The sequence below is a fragment of the Stylophora pistillata genome, chromosome 7 (genome assembly GCF_964205215.1).
Source record: "Stylophora pistillata chromosome 7, jaStyPist1.2, whole genome shotgun sequence".
Taxonomy (NCBI): Eukaryota; Metazoa; Cnidaria; class Anthozoa; order Scleractinia; family Pocilloporidae; genus Stylophora; species Stylophora pistillata.
In genome coordinates this window covers 33,166,139-33,182,097 of record NC_142525.1, presented here as the reverse complement: position 1 = coordinate 33,182,097, position 15,959 = coordinate 33,166,139, and the positions used below count along the sequence as shown (strand labels likewise).

At 37.5% G+C, this 15,959-nt stretch overlaps 2 protein-coding genes and 2 pseudogenes across 3 annotated transcripts; 2 read left to right on the top strand and 2 right to left on the bottom strand.

Annotated features, from left to right (window-relative positions):
• Window positions 1–3,592: 3,592 nt before the first annotated feature.
• On the top strand, window positions 3,593–6,323 carry LOC148727507 (THAP domain-containing protein 1-like). Its single transcript, XM_088726771.1, has 2 exons — window positions 3,593–4,023; window positions 5,911–6,323. The coding sequence occupies exons 1-2, from the start codon at window positions 3,676–3,678 to the stop codon at window positions 5,944–5,946; spliced, it is 384 nt and encodes a 127-aa protein (XP_088582897.1). The 5' UTR covers window positions 3,593–3,675; the 3' UTR covers window positions 5,947–6,323.
• Window positions 4,325–6,813, bottom strand: LOC148727506 (uncharacterized; annotated as a pseudogene). Its single transcript, XR_015989290.1, has 4 exons — window positions 6,359–6,813; window positions 6,118–6,277; window positions 5,905–6,055; window positions 4,325–5,814 (listed from the first exon to the last, which is right to left on the bottom strand). The product of XR_015989290.1 is annotated as an uncharacterized LOC148727506 (transcript).
• A 191-nt stretch (window positions 6,814–7,004) lies between these two features.
• On the top strand, window positions 7,005–9,632 carry LOC148727505 (uncharacterized; annotated as a pseudogene).
• On the bottom strand, window positions 9,546–15,395 carry LOC111322297 (uncharacterized). The gene is made up of 6 exons (XM_022925368.2): window positions 14,407–15,395; window positions 13,264–13,904; window positions 12,411–12,543; window positions 12,051–12,190; window positions 11,427–11,604; window positions 9,546–11,294 (listed from the first exon to the last, which is right to left on the bottom strand). Exons 1-6 carry the CDS (start codon window positions 15,041–15,043, stop codon window positions 11,035–11,037), a joined length of 1,989 nt encoding a protein of 662 aa, XP_022781103.2. The 5' UTR covers window positions 15,044–15,395; the 3' UTR covers window positions 9,546–11,034.
• Window positions 15,396–15,959: the final 564 nt, after the last annotated feature.

Here is a 15,959-nt window from a genome sequence, read left to right as displayed (position 1 = left end):
ATAGCGTCTGTAAATTTGCCTTATATCATCTTCGTACTATTTCGTGCATTAGGAAATACTTATCAATGCTAACTACTGAGATTCTTATCCATGCTTTCATAACTTCCAAGCTTGATCACTGCAATTCTCTACTGTATAATGTTCCTAAGTACATCATCAAAAAGGTTCAATCAGTGCAGAATGCAGCTGCCAGACTGATTACATAATCTAGGAAGTGTGATCACATCACTCCCATGCTCCTCGATCTTCACTGGCTACCTGTCTCTGAATGAATTAAATTCAAGATTCTACTACTTACTTTCAAAGCATTGCATCAGCAAGTTCCAATCTATATTCAAGCCCTTATCACTCACTACTCACCTTCTAGATTGCTTTGTTCATCCTCAATCTGAATCCTGTTAGTTTTAACCTTAGACCTATGGTTCTAGAGCATTCTCCGTTTCAGCCCCTGAACTCTGGAACAAATTACCCAACAACATACGCTCATGCAAGAACTTAAATCTTTTTAAGCATAAACTTAAAACCTACCTTTTTGAGAACTTTTACTTTAGCCATTAGGAAATAGCCTTTATATGTTTTTGCTTCAATTTTAAGTTTATTTACTTTGATTAACTTTAATTTTAAATTTTCTCTCACTTTGTTAAGCACCTAGATCTACATTGGATAAGCACTATATAAATATCATTATCATTATTATTACTACTATTATTATTATTATTACATCACTATTGCACTTATAATACACTAAAATACAGTAATTTTACTTTTATTGTATAACAGGCTACCTACAGTACACTCTAGACTTCTTACAAACATCACTAGAGCTTTTTGAATTCTTACACATCAAACTTAACTCTTAACTTACAGAAGTGATTAACATAAATCTTCTCTCTAAAATATCCATACATTATCCAGCAAAAAGGCAGTAAGAATACTCAAAATTATTTAAAACTGGGTCATTGGATAATGCAATTCAAGACTTTTTAGGCTTAGCCATTATGGTATATGAGCCAATATACCATAATCTAATATCTGTATATTGTAACATCCGGTTTCTTCTTACAAAATTAGTTGAGAAGATTTGTCTAATATCTTGGGGGCGTTTTTTTTAGTAAAACAATTATTCCACTTGCTCTTGTTGGATATGAGATGATTATGGCCAACGAGGCACGTAGTGCCGAGTTGGCTATCTATCATCTCATATCCAACGCACGCTCGTGGAATAATTGTTAATTATCAGGTAGAAGTTGTTACTTGACTAAACACCAAATTCTCGTAACCAATTTACAAGAAAATGTGTAGCAGCTAGAGGGGAGAATTAACGAGCAGATCTTGGGAGTTACAGGGTTAATCATGAAATCAAATTTAATAAATCTCTTAAATTTATCCATCCCTGTCTTGCAAGTGACTACATTGTGAGATAAACAATGATAACTTGCTATAGTTGCCTTATTTGACTGTCATTTTAAAGTAACTCCAGAATGATGCCAGTACTTCTTGGCTCATCAAGCACCTGGGATATGTTACACACTGACATTCTTAAAAACCATTGAATTTCCCTATCTGACTGAGACAAAAATAGGGTATTTACTGCCTATACAGATTTTTCTATACACAGTTCAGCTATTTTTGCTTTCCTATCTATTTAATCATCTTCTCTAATCAATGGCCTATTAAAAGCCTTTATAGCCACTTCCAGGAGTGTAAAAATAACAATCATAAATTCTAGCTAAACTAATGAACACAGACTTACTTATGAAGAACAGACTAGGTTATTTTATCAGGAATATGAGAAATCTTTTCAACTAACTGCAAGGGGTTGTTACTAACCAGGCGCCCATTTCTCAAAAGTCCCAGTAACTTAAGGGGCCTGAAGTCACGTTTTAAATCAAAATTTAAAGGATCGGAAAGCAGTTCTGGCACCCAAACCAGTCCTTTTTGTTTCTTTAGCCGATAGTTTTATTGTATCATTTTCAAAACTTTTGAAATTCCCATCTTGATTGAAAACAGAACAGCTTTACAGGCCCATTGAGTTACCGGGACATTTAAGAAATGGGCCCCAGGAGATAAAACAAAAGTTTCACTGGTATAACCCCTCTAATATTCTGATATTTCATTTGGGCAAAAATTTAGTTCAGATTGTCTTCCTGCCAATTTAACTTATTGTTCATTTCATGTTTCCAAACTGTCAGAAACTACTGGTTACAATTTTACCTAAATTCTAGTTCAAAGTAGCAGACACTCATCTTCAATTAAATTAAAATTAAATTAACTGATGCAACCTAAAACCATTTGTGTGAGTTTGTACCTTCAACCAGTTGAAGATGATGCAGACAGTTAATTAATTAATCACAGTTAATTTCTTTAGCTCCTCACAATCCCATCTTTTATAAGTTCCACTGGCCTCATTTAAAAACTCCTGGACTATAGCCCCTGTTATAGCATTACCTAATCCAGATGGAAATGACATTTCCAATTCATTTAGTTTCTGTTCGATTTGCTCCAACTTTGAAAGTACATCCTTTGAGGTCAAGCTGTCAACATTTCCTTCAAGATTGTACTTTTCATAAACTCGCCCCAGAAATGTTTGTTCTTCAGTTGTTAACATGCATTTAATCTGTTTCTCTTTAACAATTCCGATCATATCGACTGCAGAATTACGCAACAGTACCACAGGACTTCCTGAAAAACCATGATTGAGTCCTTCACAACATAACACCATCAATGGTGGGCGTCCATAGCGTTCCTGGTCTGAGCCAGATATCAAACCCTTTACAGTTAGTGCTGTCTTCCCATAATAATTGTTGGGGTAACCAAAGCAGAAAACTTCGAAGCCATCTTTCTGAGCTTCATGTGATAATTGTAATGGACCTATAGCATTTCCATTCAGTTGTGGGCAATGAAGAAGAGCCAGATCTTTGGCTACATCATCATAAATTACCTTGCAGAACAATTCTTCCTCCAACTGAGCATTAGAAATGCAGATCACGTGTAATTCTTCATTAAAGATGGCGGTTTCAACTACATGTCTACAGGTTAAAACGAAGTGGTTCTGGATAACTGTACCTGTGCCATGTTCAAACAACTGCAAGTTTTCTCTAACATCATTGTACTCGGCCTTAACCCCTCTTCTCTGTTTCTGTATAATCTCTTGTTCTTCTTCACCGCATTTTCTTACCCACGAATCGCTGCCCTTTTCATCCAAACGCACAAGTGAGTTGATAATATCAGAGATGTCATATCCCAGAGTTGTGATGTCAAGGCCTACCTCAAATACGTTATCCAAGTCTACGTTAACGACGTCCTTGGGATAGCAATCTCGAATTCGACCGATAGCTTCACTCCTATTATAGAGCTGCCATGGTTTTATTTTCTTATACACCGAGACTCTAACGCTTGCATTTCTTGCCCTCCTTCCCTCTTCTCCTAAAAAGTCCATGCTTTTCCAAAAGTTAAAACTAAAGCCAGTTAGCCACCTTCCAACGAAACTACAAATTCACGGGCGACGAGCGGGGCATGAAAAATGGTTCGACATATGAGTGCCCAGAGGTGAAATATCTTTAACTCGCAACATTCGCATGACCCATAATGCCTTGCGCCTTGGGGGTAACCTGGACTTCAGTGGGTGCCATCTTGGATTCTCGTCGGACGGACTGGTTGTTGACATGTTCTAGAATGGGTAAAAGTGACTTTTGTTGTGCCCATGGTTGCTCAAATAACCGTAAACGACATCCAGATTTAAAGTTCTACAGAATTCCAAAAGAAGAAAGGCGAAGAAGAGCTTGGTTGCAACGTATAAGACGAGTGAATTTCACTCCAACAGACAACACTCGTCTTTGCTCAGTGCACTTTGTTGGAGGTGCAAAGTCTGACGATCCAAGTGACAAGGCATTCGTGCCATCAATATTTATCCACAGCCATAGTTCGATTAAGACATCTAGGTCGAGCAAGAACAGTTTAAAAACGGACTCGACACAGTATGTTGAAATTCCAAAGCCAAAGCGAAGGAGACCTGAACTACATGTAAGTTATGGGTGATAGGGGTTTGATATTAGTGATACAATGCTTGAAAGTGGGGTTAAGGTTACTATTCCGGATTTTAAAGGGCAAGGGAGGTCACAAATGAAAAAAGAAGAGGGGGAAAGGTCTGAAAAAATAGCAGAAGCCAGAATTCATGTCGAAAGGGCAATTCAAAGGATCAAAACTTATCACATTCTTGATAATGAAGTCCGACTGAGTATGGCTCACTTGGTAGAACAGATTTTTACTGTATGTGCATATTTAGTTAATTTTCAGACACCAATTTTAAAGTGAGCACAAACAGTTTTGAAACAAGAACTGGCTATTTTTATTGATTTCTTATATTTCTTATATTTTCATGTTTATAATATATTACCAAGTAAAAATGTTAGCAACACCTAGAGTCTTGGCTGTGAAGCAAGTAAATTATTATTAAAGTTTGAAAATAGAATTACTTGCATATTATTCCATTGAAATCTATTTAAGCAAAAAAGCTATACATGTCACCTATATTAGAGTGATTTTCATTATGGTTAATCGTAATCTTCCTTTCAATTTTGATTCTATATCCCTTGATAAAGTAGGAAAAAACAATGCATAGTTCACCCATACTTCCAAAGCAGATTGAAATATCGTTACTCTTGCCTTAAGGTAGATAAAGTAGAGAAATCAATGCCTAATTTACCTATCCTTTCCAAACCATCCTTCACTCTAGGGTACGCAAGCTCCAGTAGCAGTACATTATAATAAAATTGCTCAAGTCTTGACAACTTAGTGTTCCAAAACTCAGGGTTGTATACTACTCGTTTAATAAATAACTTGATGCCATCTGAAGCAATAAAATCTGTCCACTTTCTTCCAGTGCAAAACAACTGCTGTTGAATTTGATAATAGTATGGATGGTTTTCATTTATGCTATCAGTAGCTTTCACAATGTTAAGCCTCAAGAGAGCAGTTTCTAGTGTTTCACTGTCCTGGGGATGAATTTTCTTGACTTCAATGGAACCATTATCACCGACAAGTCCATCTGGTGAGGCACCCAAGAATGGATGGGACTTGGATACAAAAAATCCACATGGCTGTACTTCATTCCCTGTGCATTTAGAATATTGATTAATAATTTCCAGTTCTGATTTGACTCCATCCTTCATGTATTGTGATTGAAAGGCTTTGTTGTAACAGAGGATTTCTTGCATGGCTTTGGTGGGGCTTGTTGTTTCTTTTATAAGAGCACGCTTACACTTGGATGCAGTGATTCTAGGGAAGCGCTCAGCATGCCACTGGGAGCTCCTCGACTGTTCTCTTGTGGCATTTTCAATTTCATTAATTCTGTCATCATCCACGCTAATCTTCTCAATGATTGAATCTGCTTTCCTAAGAATATCAGATAAGGATGCTGGATGATCCTTTATAGGGCTTATAATGTTCTCTCTTGTTTGGTTCTTTCATTATCTTCAAAATCAACTTGTATTTCATGACAAAAAACAAGATTTATGTCATCAGCTGTCATAAAATCAGGAAGATTATGAAGTACAGTTTCAGATATAGTGTAATTTTCTTTACTACCAAGAATGTGGTAGATTGGTGGCAATGGACTACCTAGATTTGCATCATAAATATTTCTTTTCAAGTTAATTTTGTGTTCCTCCATTTTTTGTTTTTCCAGATCATCAATACCATAATATTTTTCTGTTATGGTTGGAGTAGGCTTCAATTTCTTTACAGGAGGCTCCTTTCCAAACTTGGCTTTATAAAAATTTATATCTTCCACAAGGACTGGTTCAACCTTGACATCTGGCAATGAAAAAATATAAATATATTACAAAAATGTTTCCACAAAAAGGAAAATTTAAAATGTTTTAACAATAAGTGAAATGCTGTTACCTTTAGGATCAGACCATGAACATGGCAAATCAGTGCAAGTGAGATCTGGTGGAAGCTGCTGTTTCCCCTCTGCCACAACATCACAGAGCATAAAAAGAAGTGCTCCAATATGGCTGCAGTCACCTCTCAATCTATAAATAAATAATTAATACTACATCAGAAAAATCATTCACAGCAACGTGTATGAGCTGTTTTATAAATGGCAGAACAAACATATCCAACAGTACATGTGCAGTGGGAAAACACTGGCTTGCTTGTAGACCTTTGTAGTACCAAGTACATCAGTTTACTTTCTTCATGGTCCGTACAAATCGAGGGATTACAACTGCCTCTGAGAGCCCAAAAGTTCTTGTATTCAGGAAGCAAATGAACTCTAAAGAAACAAGGCAAATAAAAAATCAATTTAACAACTTTTAAAACAGATCAATATTGCTAATTTCAATTGTAAACTTACTTGACTGAATGAATTCCCTGCTTGTGCTCCCAAGCACGTAGTGTTTTGTATTTTCTCACTGCTTTGTTGTCGTATCCAGCTTCGATCAAGTACTCTTTTACTATGGATTCTTCCATCAGTAATGGTACTCCATTTAAGTTCTTCTGCCAGTCTTTTAGTTTTTGAAGGTACATAATTGTTGGAGTGTTGGTGCACGAAGTAGAAGATTGTTTGGTAGCATTGCTTCCAAGACCCGAAGTAGAGATTTTTAAAGCGTTACATACGACGTTGACAAGTGCCTTTTTACCAATTGATTTTTCAAAATCAATAAATAATACTTTGCAGATTTCTTTCAGCCTCGGTTTAGTTAAACTGGACACTTCTTTGAAGGTTTTGGGAGTTTCAGATTCACCTTGCGTTGAGCACCAAGATCCGCCATTTTGTTTACTGTGGTTACCCTCCAAGGCGCAAAGCATTATGGGTCATGCGAAAGTAGCGAATAGCTCATGTAAATGTCATGAACATGCCATTAGAGACAGCGCGTCACTCAAGCCGAAAATAGACTGGACATTAGAAATAACTCTGAGGGAGTTGGTACCTAGTCACGATAAGTGCAGAAAATTTGGGTTCTGTCCTGGTGTACTATGGCAAGCTGATTGTAGCAATATTCAATAAAGGAATATTTCAATTCAAAGAGCCTATTTTAGTTCAATTCAACGAATAAATTTTGGTTCAATACGGTATTTTTTGGTTCAGCATCCGATTTTGCATTCAATGCGATTGCTTCTTCAATTCAACAGCACATTTTGCGTTCAACATTTTCCATTTCGTTCAAAGCGATTTATTTTCGTTCAAAGATTCATTGCACAGCGGTTGACCGAAACAAATTCGTCCCCAGTCTTCATAGAATTCTCACTGGCCTTTATAGCCCGCCATTTTGAAAAACAACGAGCACTTGTCTTGCCTTCATTATTCATAATAATGTCTTTACAATCAGATTTTAATGCTGACGAGGACCTATCAACATTTCTTCACACAGTTCTGGACAAAGCAGAACAGTCTTTACATGAAAACTGCTCCTCAGATAGCTTGCAAACGCAGACGGTTGTCGATCAAACGATTAGCTTGCTTCGAACCTTGGCTGAAAATGATAATGACTTCCAGGATACATGGAGCTCCCTTGCAAGTGCTTTTTATGATGTTTTCCAATGCTTGCAGGAGAGAAATTTAGATCTAAACAACAGGCCAACTTCTGTTGCTCAAGTGTTAGTTGCCTCTATGTACACAGGAAGAGCTGGACGTCCATCATTTAAAATTCCACAAGAAATGCTAGAGGACCTTAGAGGTTTCGGTTTTTCGTGGCAGAAAATAGCGGATATATTGGGGGTGTCGCGATGGACTATCTACAGGAGAGTTCAAGAGTATGGTCTAAAATCTATGAGTGATTTCAGCTTGATGTCTGATGGAGAGTTAGATAACATAGTATCAGAATACATGAATCAACATGGCAAAACAACAGGGCAGTCATACATTACTGGGTACTTGAGGTCAAAGGTTTGAGAGTACAAAGGAGTAGAGTACGTGAGAGTATGGCAAGGCTAGATCCTGAAAATGCAGCATTGCGCTGGGGTGCAGTTGTAACACGAAGGACTTACCTCGTGCCTTGGCCTAATTCCTTATGGCACCTTGATGGGCACCACTCTCTCATTCGCTGGGGGCTAGTTGTTCATGGCTGCATAGATGGCTTTTCTAGACGAATAATGTTTCTTCATTGCAGTCCAAACAACCTATCAGAAACTGTACTATCCCTTTTTTTAGATGCTGTTGAGAAAGATGGACTGTGGCCTTCCCGCATTCGTGTTGACAGGGGGGTCGAAAACGTTTTGGTTTGCGATGCCATAGTAGATGCAAGAGGGGCAGGTAGGGGCAGCTTCATTGCTGGGCCTTCCACCCACAACCAAAGAATAGAACGGCTGTGGAGGGATGTGTTTCGTTGCGTTATGCACTATTTTTATTATCTGTTCTATGCTTTAGAGGATTCTGGGAATTTAAACATTGAAGATCCTACGAACATGTTTGCACTGCATTTTGTATTTCTTCCAAGACTTAATAAAGCACTTCATGAGTACCAGGAAACCTTCAATCATCATGGTATCAGAACTGCTAACAGTTGGTCTCCATATCAAATGTGGATGAATGGAATGCTTCATGATGATAATCCGCTATCACATGGTGGCCTTGATGAAGACCCAGATGACCTGGTATTCTATGGCCATTACCCACAGGGACCTTCCCCATTTGATGACAGTGATAATAATGTCACAATATCTCCAATCGAGATACACAAACAGGATGAGGTTTTGCAGATTCTTCAACAGGAAATAGATCCATTAAAACCCTCTACAGACATGGGTATAGACATTTACATTGATGCCTTGGACCTGGTAAACCAAGTTCTACACATGTAATAAACTGTTTTCCTGTGAGATTGCACAGCATATTATCAGATTTTTAACTAAAATGGGATGTACAGGGCCAGAGTAGGATAAAACCAGAAAAATTGGGCATGATAATGGTGTTATTATTCATGTCAATGATAGCACCAAATCTTGACAAAAATTGCGTATTCCAATTGTGAAGCCATTTTTTAATATGACACACACTACTCTGGAGTGACTGTAGTGTTATTAAGCCTGGCGTTCACTATGATGCAAGCATAAGTGAATGAAAGCAAAGAAAAATGTATCCTGTGAGACTTCATGGGACAAAAGGATGGTGTTTTTCTTTGTTGCTAATGATAACAATAATAATCATCATCATCGTTCCCTCAAGATTACTTTCCCTATTGACTTTGCCTATGCTAAGCGTTATGTGGATGTCTTATGTTTATGTCTATCTTATGTCACATGCTTGACTTCATTCCTTTGTGCCCTCCTTAGTATTCTGTTATTCTTATCCTTCCAACGTAGAATTTGGCCATTTGCCCTGATGAAGGGCAAGTTGCTCAAAAGCTAGGCTTAATGTAGGAGTAAATGCTGATGAAACAAAACAAATTAAAATCAGAGCGAGCACTATACCCACCTAAACTAGTACTTCTATAGTCTTGCAGTCATTGATCCAATTGTCTTTACTTTTGCAGTAATGCAGTTCTTGACCACATATTTTTTGTACAGTAACTGAGACAACAGTAGATGCATAATTGACAATATTACCATGTATTTAAGCGATCTTTATTAATCACATGTACCACAGAATAAAAACACCAATAAAAGTCTATTTTTTTGAATTTTTCAAAGTGCTCCCACTCAACCAATGAGCATAATGTAGTACTAAATAGTTTTAGTTCCTAATAAATCTTTTGTTTTCTTCTAATTATCAATACTTAGTAAAATAGTGCTGTTTGTTTCATTGGCTTAATGCAAGCACTTTATGAAAGGGAGTAAAATAAAAAGCAAGAAGCACTTTTTTGAATATCATAGACGTCATTATATAAAGTTCTTCACAACATGATGAAATAAAGTGTATATTAAAAGAACAAATATCGAATTTAAATACATGGAGAAACACAAACTCGGGAAAAATCTGACTCCCAGATGGGATTTGAACCCGACCCTCCATGATCTAGTCGGATGCTCTAACCACTACCGGAGACTCAATAGTGAGCAAGGGCCAGTCTGTGGGTCTTACATGGCAACACAGCCAAGTTCTGACTGGCACATGTGAACTCACTAACAGCATGCTGTCACATTAAAGGAGCACAGTCACGGCTAAACAGTTTGAAAAGTTTGCAATCCGTGTTAGTCTTCTATATTTAACCATCCTTGTTCCTTTGTGGTATATTATTGTCTTGGTGGTGTTTTTCTATCTTAAGTTTGTGAAGTCTTATTTTTCAGGTTTCCCTGAGTTAAACGGTAATTTTGCTAATGGCCAACATAACTCAAAATACTGTGACTGAGCTCCTTTCATGTATGAATTCACTAACAACATCACAGTGTCACATTGAGGCATATCTAAATGTGACCACTCCACCTCCAAAGTGATTTTTTTCCGAGTTTGAGTTTCTCCATGAAATAATATGTACATGTACATTGTATATTGAAATTCTTAAACTGTAACAATTTCTTCAGTGATAAACCTATTATCTTCAATGTATATCTGACTGTATTCGCAGAGCATGTCCGCAGTTGACTCTAGGACAGTCCCAGTGGCCAGGAGTGTTCTGACCACCCTGTGGCTAGGAGAATCCCCCCCACGCAAGCACGTGACAGGGGTGTCTCTAGCCGGGGGCCATGTCAACAAAGAACATTCAAGAAAGCTAAAACAACTCAAGAAACTCATTATTTGTCACTCAAATGGCCAAGTCTAAATAAGAGGAGGTGTCCGTATGAGACACCCTCCCCTGCCCCCCCTGCAAGCCACCAGCAGATAGTCCATGGACTGGGCCATTCACCTGAGCCAGCCGTGACGACAACCTGCAGGCATATTCTTGCGAATATGGTCAGATATATATAATATATTAATAGTCCTTTGTAATGAATATCACAATACCTTGTTCTATGCTCTTGACATCTATAGTACTATTTTTAAAATTGGCATTTTTTAATATTTGTATTAATTATTGTGCAGAACATTTGCTGTTGCCAACAACCAAAAACAAACAGAAATAATAACTATGATCCAGACATAAAATCTGCTATTTACTTAGTGCCAAAAAATGTGTTAAGAAATGCCATATCATATAAAGAGAAAAGCACTTCAGTGGCAGGTAGCTGTACATTCAGTGCTGGCCTTGGCAACCTGAGACAGCCAATACAGGTGTTTGCAGAGGGCAAAAAAGAATCTTGCACCTCATGGAATTGAATGCTAGGATGAATGTGGAAACCAAGAACAGGTTCCTCATCTGTGCCAGTCACAAATGTTAAGATGCTTGATAATGACAATCCATGTCTTCTTCCGCCTGAAAAGAAATTGCAGCATACATTTATTTTTGCAATAGACATTGTTCACAGACAAACTTTAGTGGGGTAAAAAGAATCACACACTTTCTCTGTATTGATGTTGTCATGAATGTTGGGTTTAATATACTTACTTGCTACTTCCCTCATGTATTTTACAAATGCTGCATACACTTTGTTCTCTAGGGAACGACTGTTTGACCCTTCAGGACTAAATTCAGGCTTAAGAAAATGTACCAGCTGCTTCACTGTTAACATGTGGTGTGGGTTTCGTCTCAACAAGTGCAAGAACATTGGTAACTGACATCCAATCTGTGAAAATGTGAATAACCTCATTTAACACATGTATTACTTCATGGTGTCTTTAGAAACGGAGATTTAAAATAATCGAGAGTCCTACATGTACCTCACTTCAAAAATGAGCTTACGCTATCTTAAGGTCAGATTCTGTAAGGGAATAAATATCTACTGCTTTTTACCAAAAAGGACTAAATGTATAGTTTCAAATACAACACATCAAGATTGAAGTTTGGTTTAGCTAGGGAAGTTTTGAATGAGTTACAGTCATTCAAATTAATTTCATAAAGAAGTTTGTAGCATATGCATGTATCAAGAACAAGCCAGGATGGCTGCAGGCCTGGGAATGGACTCTTTTAGGGACTGGCCTGTATTTTGAGATTTGGAGCCAGCTTATTGTTCCTGGGAAATGAGTTGTATTTTTCAACAGCAAACACTCAAAACAGTATATCAACACCCACCTGGTGTATTCCAAGACATTTGAGACCATTTTGCAAGTGTTGGATGGCTGAATTTGGCTTTGATGAAGTGGAAAATATTTCTTCCAGGATCTCCTCTTCCAAAAAACGAGGCAATTTTCCATTTTGGAGGATACTTAGTCCTGTTATTAGAAAAGGCAGATTTATATAAGCATTCATGGAATGAAAACATGGAAACATGAAAACAGTTACTTGTTGAAGGTATTTTTTTCTCAATTTTAGTTTTTTATTTTTCTTATTTTCTGTGTTATACCTGGAAACTAGCTGGTGATCTTTTTTCACAAAAGCCAAGCATATATAACAATAAAACTTGACTTGACTTGAAGATTATTATATTCTTACCAAGTATTTTACCAACTATCTGGTAATCTTCCGCCAGATGATCTTTCAGTCCTTTCTCAAAATATTTGGCATGTATTTCGGAAAGAACCAGTCTGAAAAATTCTTTTCTTGGGCCGCCTAAATCCTCAGCTTCCTAAAATATAGACAGTAAAAAAGTGATTGTATTTATGCCTATCAAGAGAGGGTTTGCATCAACACTGTATATGGGCTACAGTGCCACGTTTGGTCTGTAAATGAGATTGGAAAAATTGTCAATCATTTTATGCTATGTTGATATAATTGTGTTTCACCAAAATAACACACTTTCAATGCTGGACATAATGTAATTTAAAAATAGTATAAACTAAAAATGTGCAAAAATAACCAGTGGCTTAAGAACCACCAGGCTACAATTTACCATTTAAGCACCCACTGAGAAATTACATGTAGACTGGTTCTCATATGACAGGTTTTACTTATAAGCTTTATTGGGTCATTGTAAAAACTTACATCATGAGTTGAGTCTGAGTACCAAATTTACTGATGCAAGAAAAATGTCTAATTTAGGATTATAATTTTGTACTCAATCTATCTTCTACAGTGATACTTACTCAACATTGTAATAACTTACCAATGAATAGATCACTGATGAAAAAAAAAACATTGTAATAACAACACCATAACAGATATATAAGGACAATACATTTGGTTTGCAAATAAGTCTTTAAGAACCAGTTAAGAACCAGCTCTGCCCACTTTCTCACCACTTTAGCCTGACTTTGAAAACTAGTGGTTCTTTTATGCAGGCTTTTACTGACTTATATACGATGTCTAAAACCATGTATCGGAATAACTGAATGTGGTATTTACATACCTCCCCATAAAAATCCACTTGTAGAGTTTTTTGTAAATCTGATAAAGCAACCTCTTTTAGTTCTTCAAATGCCGTTTCGAGAATACTCTTCCTGTTAACTAAGATGTATTGAGTCATTCCTTCTGACACTTCTTCGACTCTTTGCACTTCCAGATTTCGTCCTTCGACAAACTTGTTTTGGATTACTCTTAAGATCTCACTTGGATTAGATATGTTATTTTCTTGACAGTAGGCCACAGCTTCTTCAGCAAGTTTGTCCATTTCCGGACAAACTTGGGAGGTGGGTTGGTTGTTGTCAACTTGGGTGGATTGGCTGTTTTCAACTTGTGAGGTGAATTGGCTGTTGTCTACTACGGTGGATTGGCTTTTGTAAACTTGGGAGGTGGATTGGCTGTTGTTTACTCGGGTGGATTGGCCATTGTCAAGTTGGGAGGTGGATTGGCTGTTGTATACTTGAGTGGATTGGCTATTGCCAAGTCGGGCGGTGGATTGGCTGTTGTCTACTCGGGTGGATTGGCTATTGTCAACTTGGCAGGCAGATTGGCTATTATCAACTTGGGAGGTGGATTGGCTGTTTGATACTCGGATGGACTGGCTGTAATTCACTTGTTCATTCTTGCCCATATATGAAGTTAACAATTCTAAAGGGATTGAAATTACACATTGAAATTATATGTATATTTTAGTAATGCATGTTAACAGGTTAGGGGTTACTTTATATTAATTCACAAGAAAATATGTAACAGGAAAGAGTGGAGACTGCATGGAGTTGCAATAAAGGCTGCTGATTGCTGGCATCACTTTCACCAACCAATCCAATGATTGTGAAATATCATGAATATGAAAGGCACTACCTTACATGTAAATAAATCACTGTTTTCTACTTTTTCAAATAAAAAAAAAATAAACTGCATTATTCAGTAATCTCTAGTTTTTATGACATATAATTTGAGTTAGTACACTTTCATAATATAGGACAAAACAGATAAGATTGTACCAAATTCGGGTAAAAGATTTTAGGGGAACAGAAGGAATTAATATTACTAAATCATAAATAATACCACCCCCTCATTACAAAACAGCATACATGTATTTTCTGCTGATTTTTCATTCTCAAACTTATTCGACGACAATATGGCTTACCATCATAACTGCTGTCGTTGTTTTCTAACAGGCATTCAAAGCCTGGTTTGAGCTTGACATAAATGGAACCTTGGCCAGCCACAACTTTCAGCTGCTTGTATGCAAATGAATCGCAGGTCACTGGAATCGACAGCTTTCTTCTAATGGCTCTTAGAAAAACGAAGTCAGAGTCTGTAACAGTAGGGAATTTAACCCTCGTTACTTCGCCTAATTTCCTTCGAATATCCGCCTCAGAAGATTCAGGGGAGAGTTGAATAAGCCCGCGAAGCATGATCTTGTCGTCGGATATCGTCCACTCATCTTCGTCCTCTTCACCTAACGACAGCAACACAAACTCGAACGCTTTCATGTCTTCCTTCTTAGCCTTTTTCCTCTGCCCTTGGTCATTGGCTGTACTGGTAGCTCGTAATCGTTCACGCTTATTCAACCGCTTGCCAAGACCAGATGTACTTGATTGTGACGAGTTTAGCATTGACCTCGCTCTTTGCAACGCTGAAAACAATCTATTTCCACCAGAACTTGAAGTTTCAGGCCTTGATGTCTCAGAGCTAGCATTCTCGTCGTCTAAAATCTTTTTCACAAGCTCTGAAGCTTCTCCGAGGCAAGACGACAACTTCGTAAGAGATGAGCGATCCATTTATAGCAAGAATATCTGACCTGACAACTGCTCGTTGTTTTTCAAAATGGCGCGAAAATGACGGGCTGTAAAAGGGCAGTGAGAATGAAGACTGGGGACGAATTTGTTTCGGTCAACCGCTGTGCAATGAATCTTTGAACGAAAATAAATCGCTTTGAACGAAATGGAAAATGTTGAACGCAAAATGTGCTGTTGAATTGAAGAAGCAATCGCATTGAATGCAAAATCGGATGCTGAACCAAAAAATACCGTATTGAACCAAAATTTATTCGTTGAATTGAACTAAAATAGGCTCTTTGAATTGAAATATTCCTTTATTGAATATTGCTACAATCGGCTTGCCATAGTGTACCGGTTCACAAGGGAATTACCATTGTTCTTTCTTTGTTTAGGAGTTATCGGTTAGCTATTGTGTATTGTTTGGTCTTTTGTATTGGCTCTTGTGAACCGGTACACGAGGACAGAACCAAAATTTGACACGAATGAGCGACTTGGAACTGATCTCAGGAAAACATTCTGTTCGCAATCATTGCGAACCGGATCATTGGCATCTCACATTACTTTCCTTGAAGTTCTGTCATTCCTTCGTTAACGCCGTGTGATTGCATCGTTCTTCTAACCGAAACGTGGAAGAGCAACTTACTACGCAAATGACAATGCGACTTTCGACCAAAGGATGCGTTATCGTTCACGCTTTATTTGCAGTCTTGCTTTATTTACAGTCTTCATTGGTCGACTTTCGACTCCAATGACAACATTTTACACACAAGCTAAGACAAAAGCACAATGTGGCGTCATATCACAATTGTTTTATATTCTGTCATAGATTCTCGGCATTAAATTATATATTTTTGACACTTCGCTGATCTGCGAGAGGTGTGATCGACTGAGGTATTAAAAGTTGTGATAATTGTTC

What these genes read in the sequence shown, in the direction of transcription:
- LOC148727507 (XM_088726771.1), top strand. Translation starts at nt 3,676, where the DNA reads ATGGGTAAAAGTGACTTTTGTTGTGCCCATGGTTGCTCAAATAACCGT. An exon ending in GAAGGAGACCTGAACTACAT is followed by an intron (nt 4,024 to 5,910) that starts GTAAGTTATGGG and finishes TGTTACCTTTAG; the next exon opens with GATCAGACCATGAACATGGC.
- LOC111322297 (XM_022925368.2), bottom strand. Translation starts at nt 15,043, where the DNA reads ATGGATCGCTCATCTCTTACGAAGTTGTCGTCTTGCCTCGGAGAAGCT. An exon ending in AAGTGGATTTTTATGGGGAG is followed by an intron (nt 12,544 to 13,263) that starts GTATGTAAATAC and finishes TCTATATTTTAG; the next exon opens with GAAGCTGAGGATTTAGGCGG. An exon ending in ATACATGAGGGAAGTAGCAA is followed by an intron (nt 11,295 to 11,426) that starts GTAAGTATATTA and finishes ATTTCTTTTCAG; the next exon opens with GCGGAAGAAGACATGGATTG.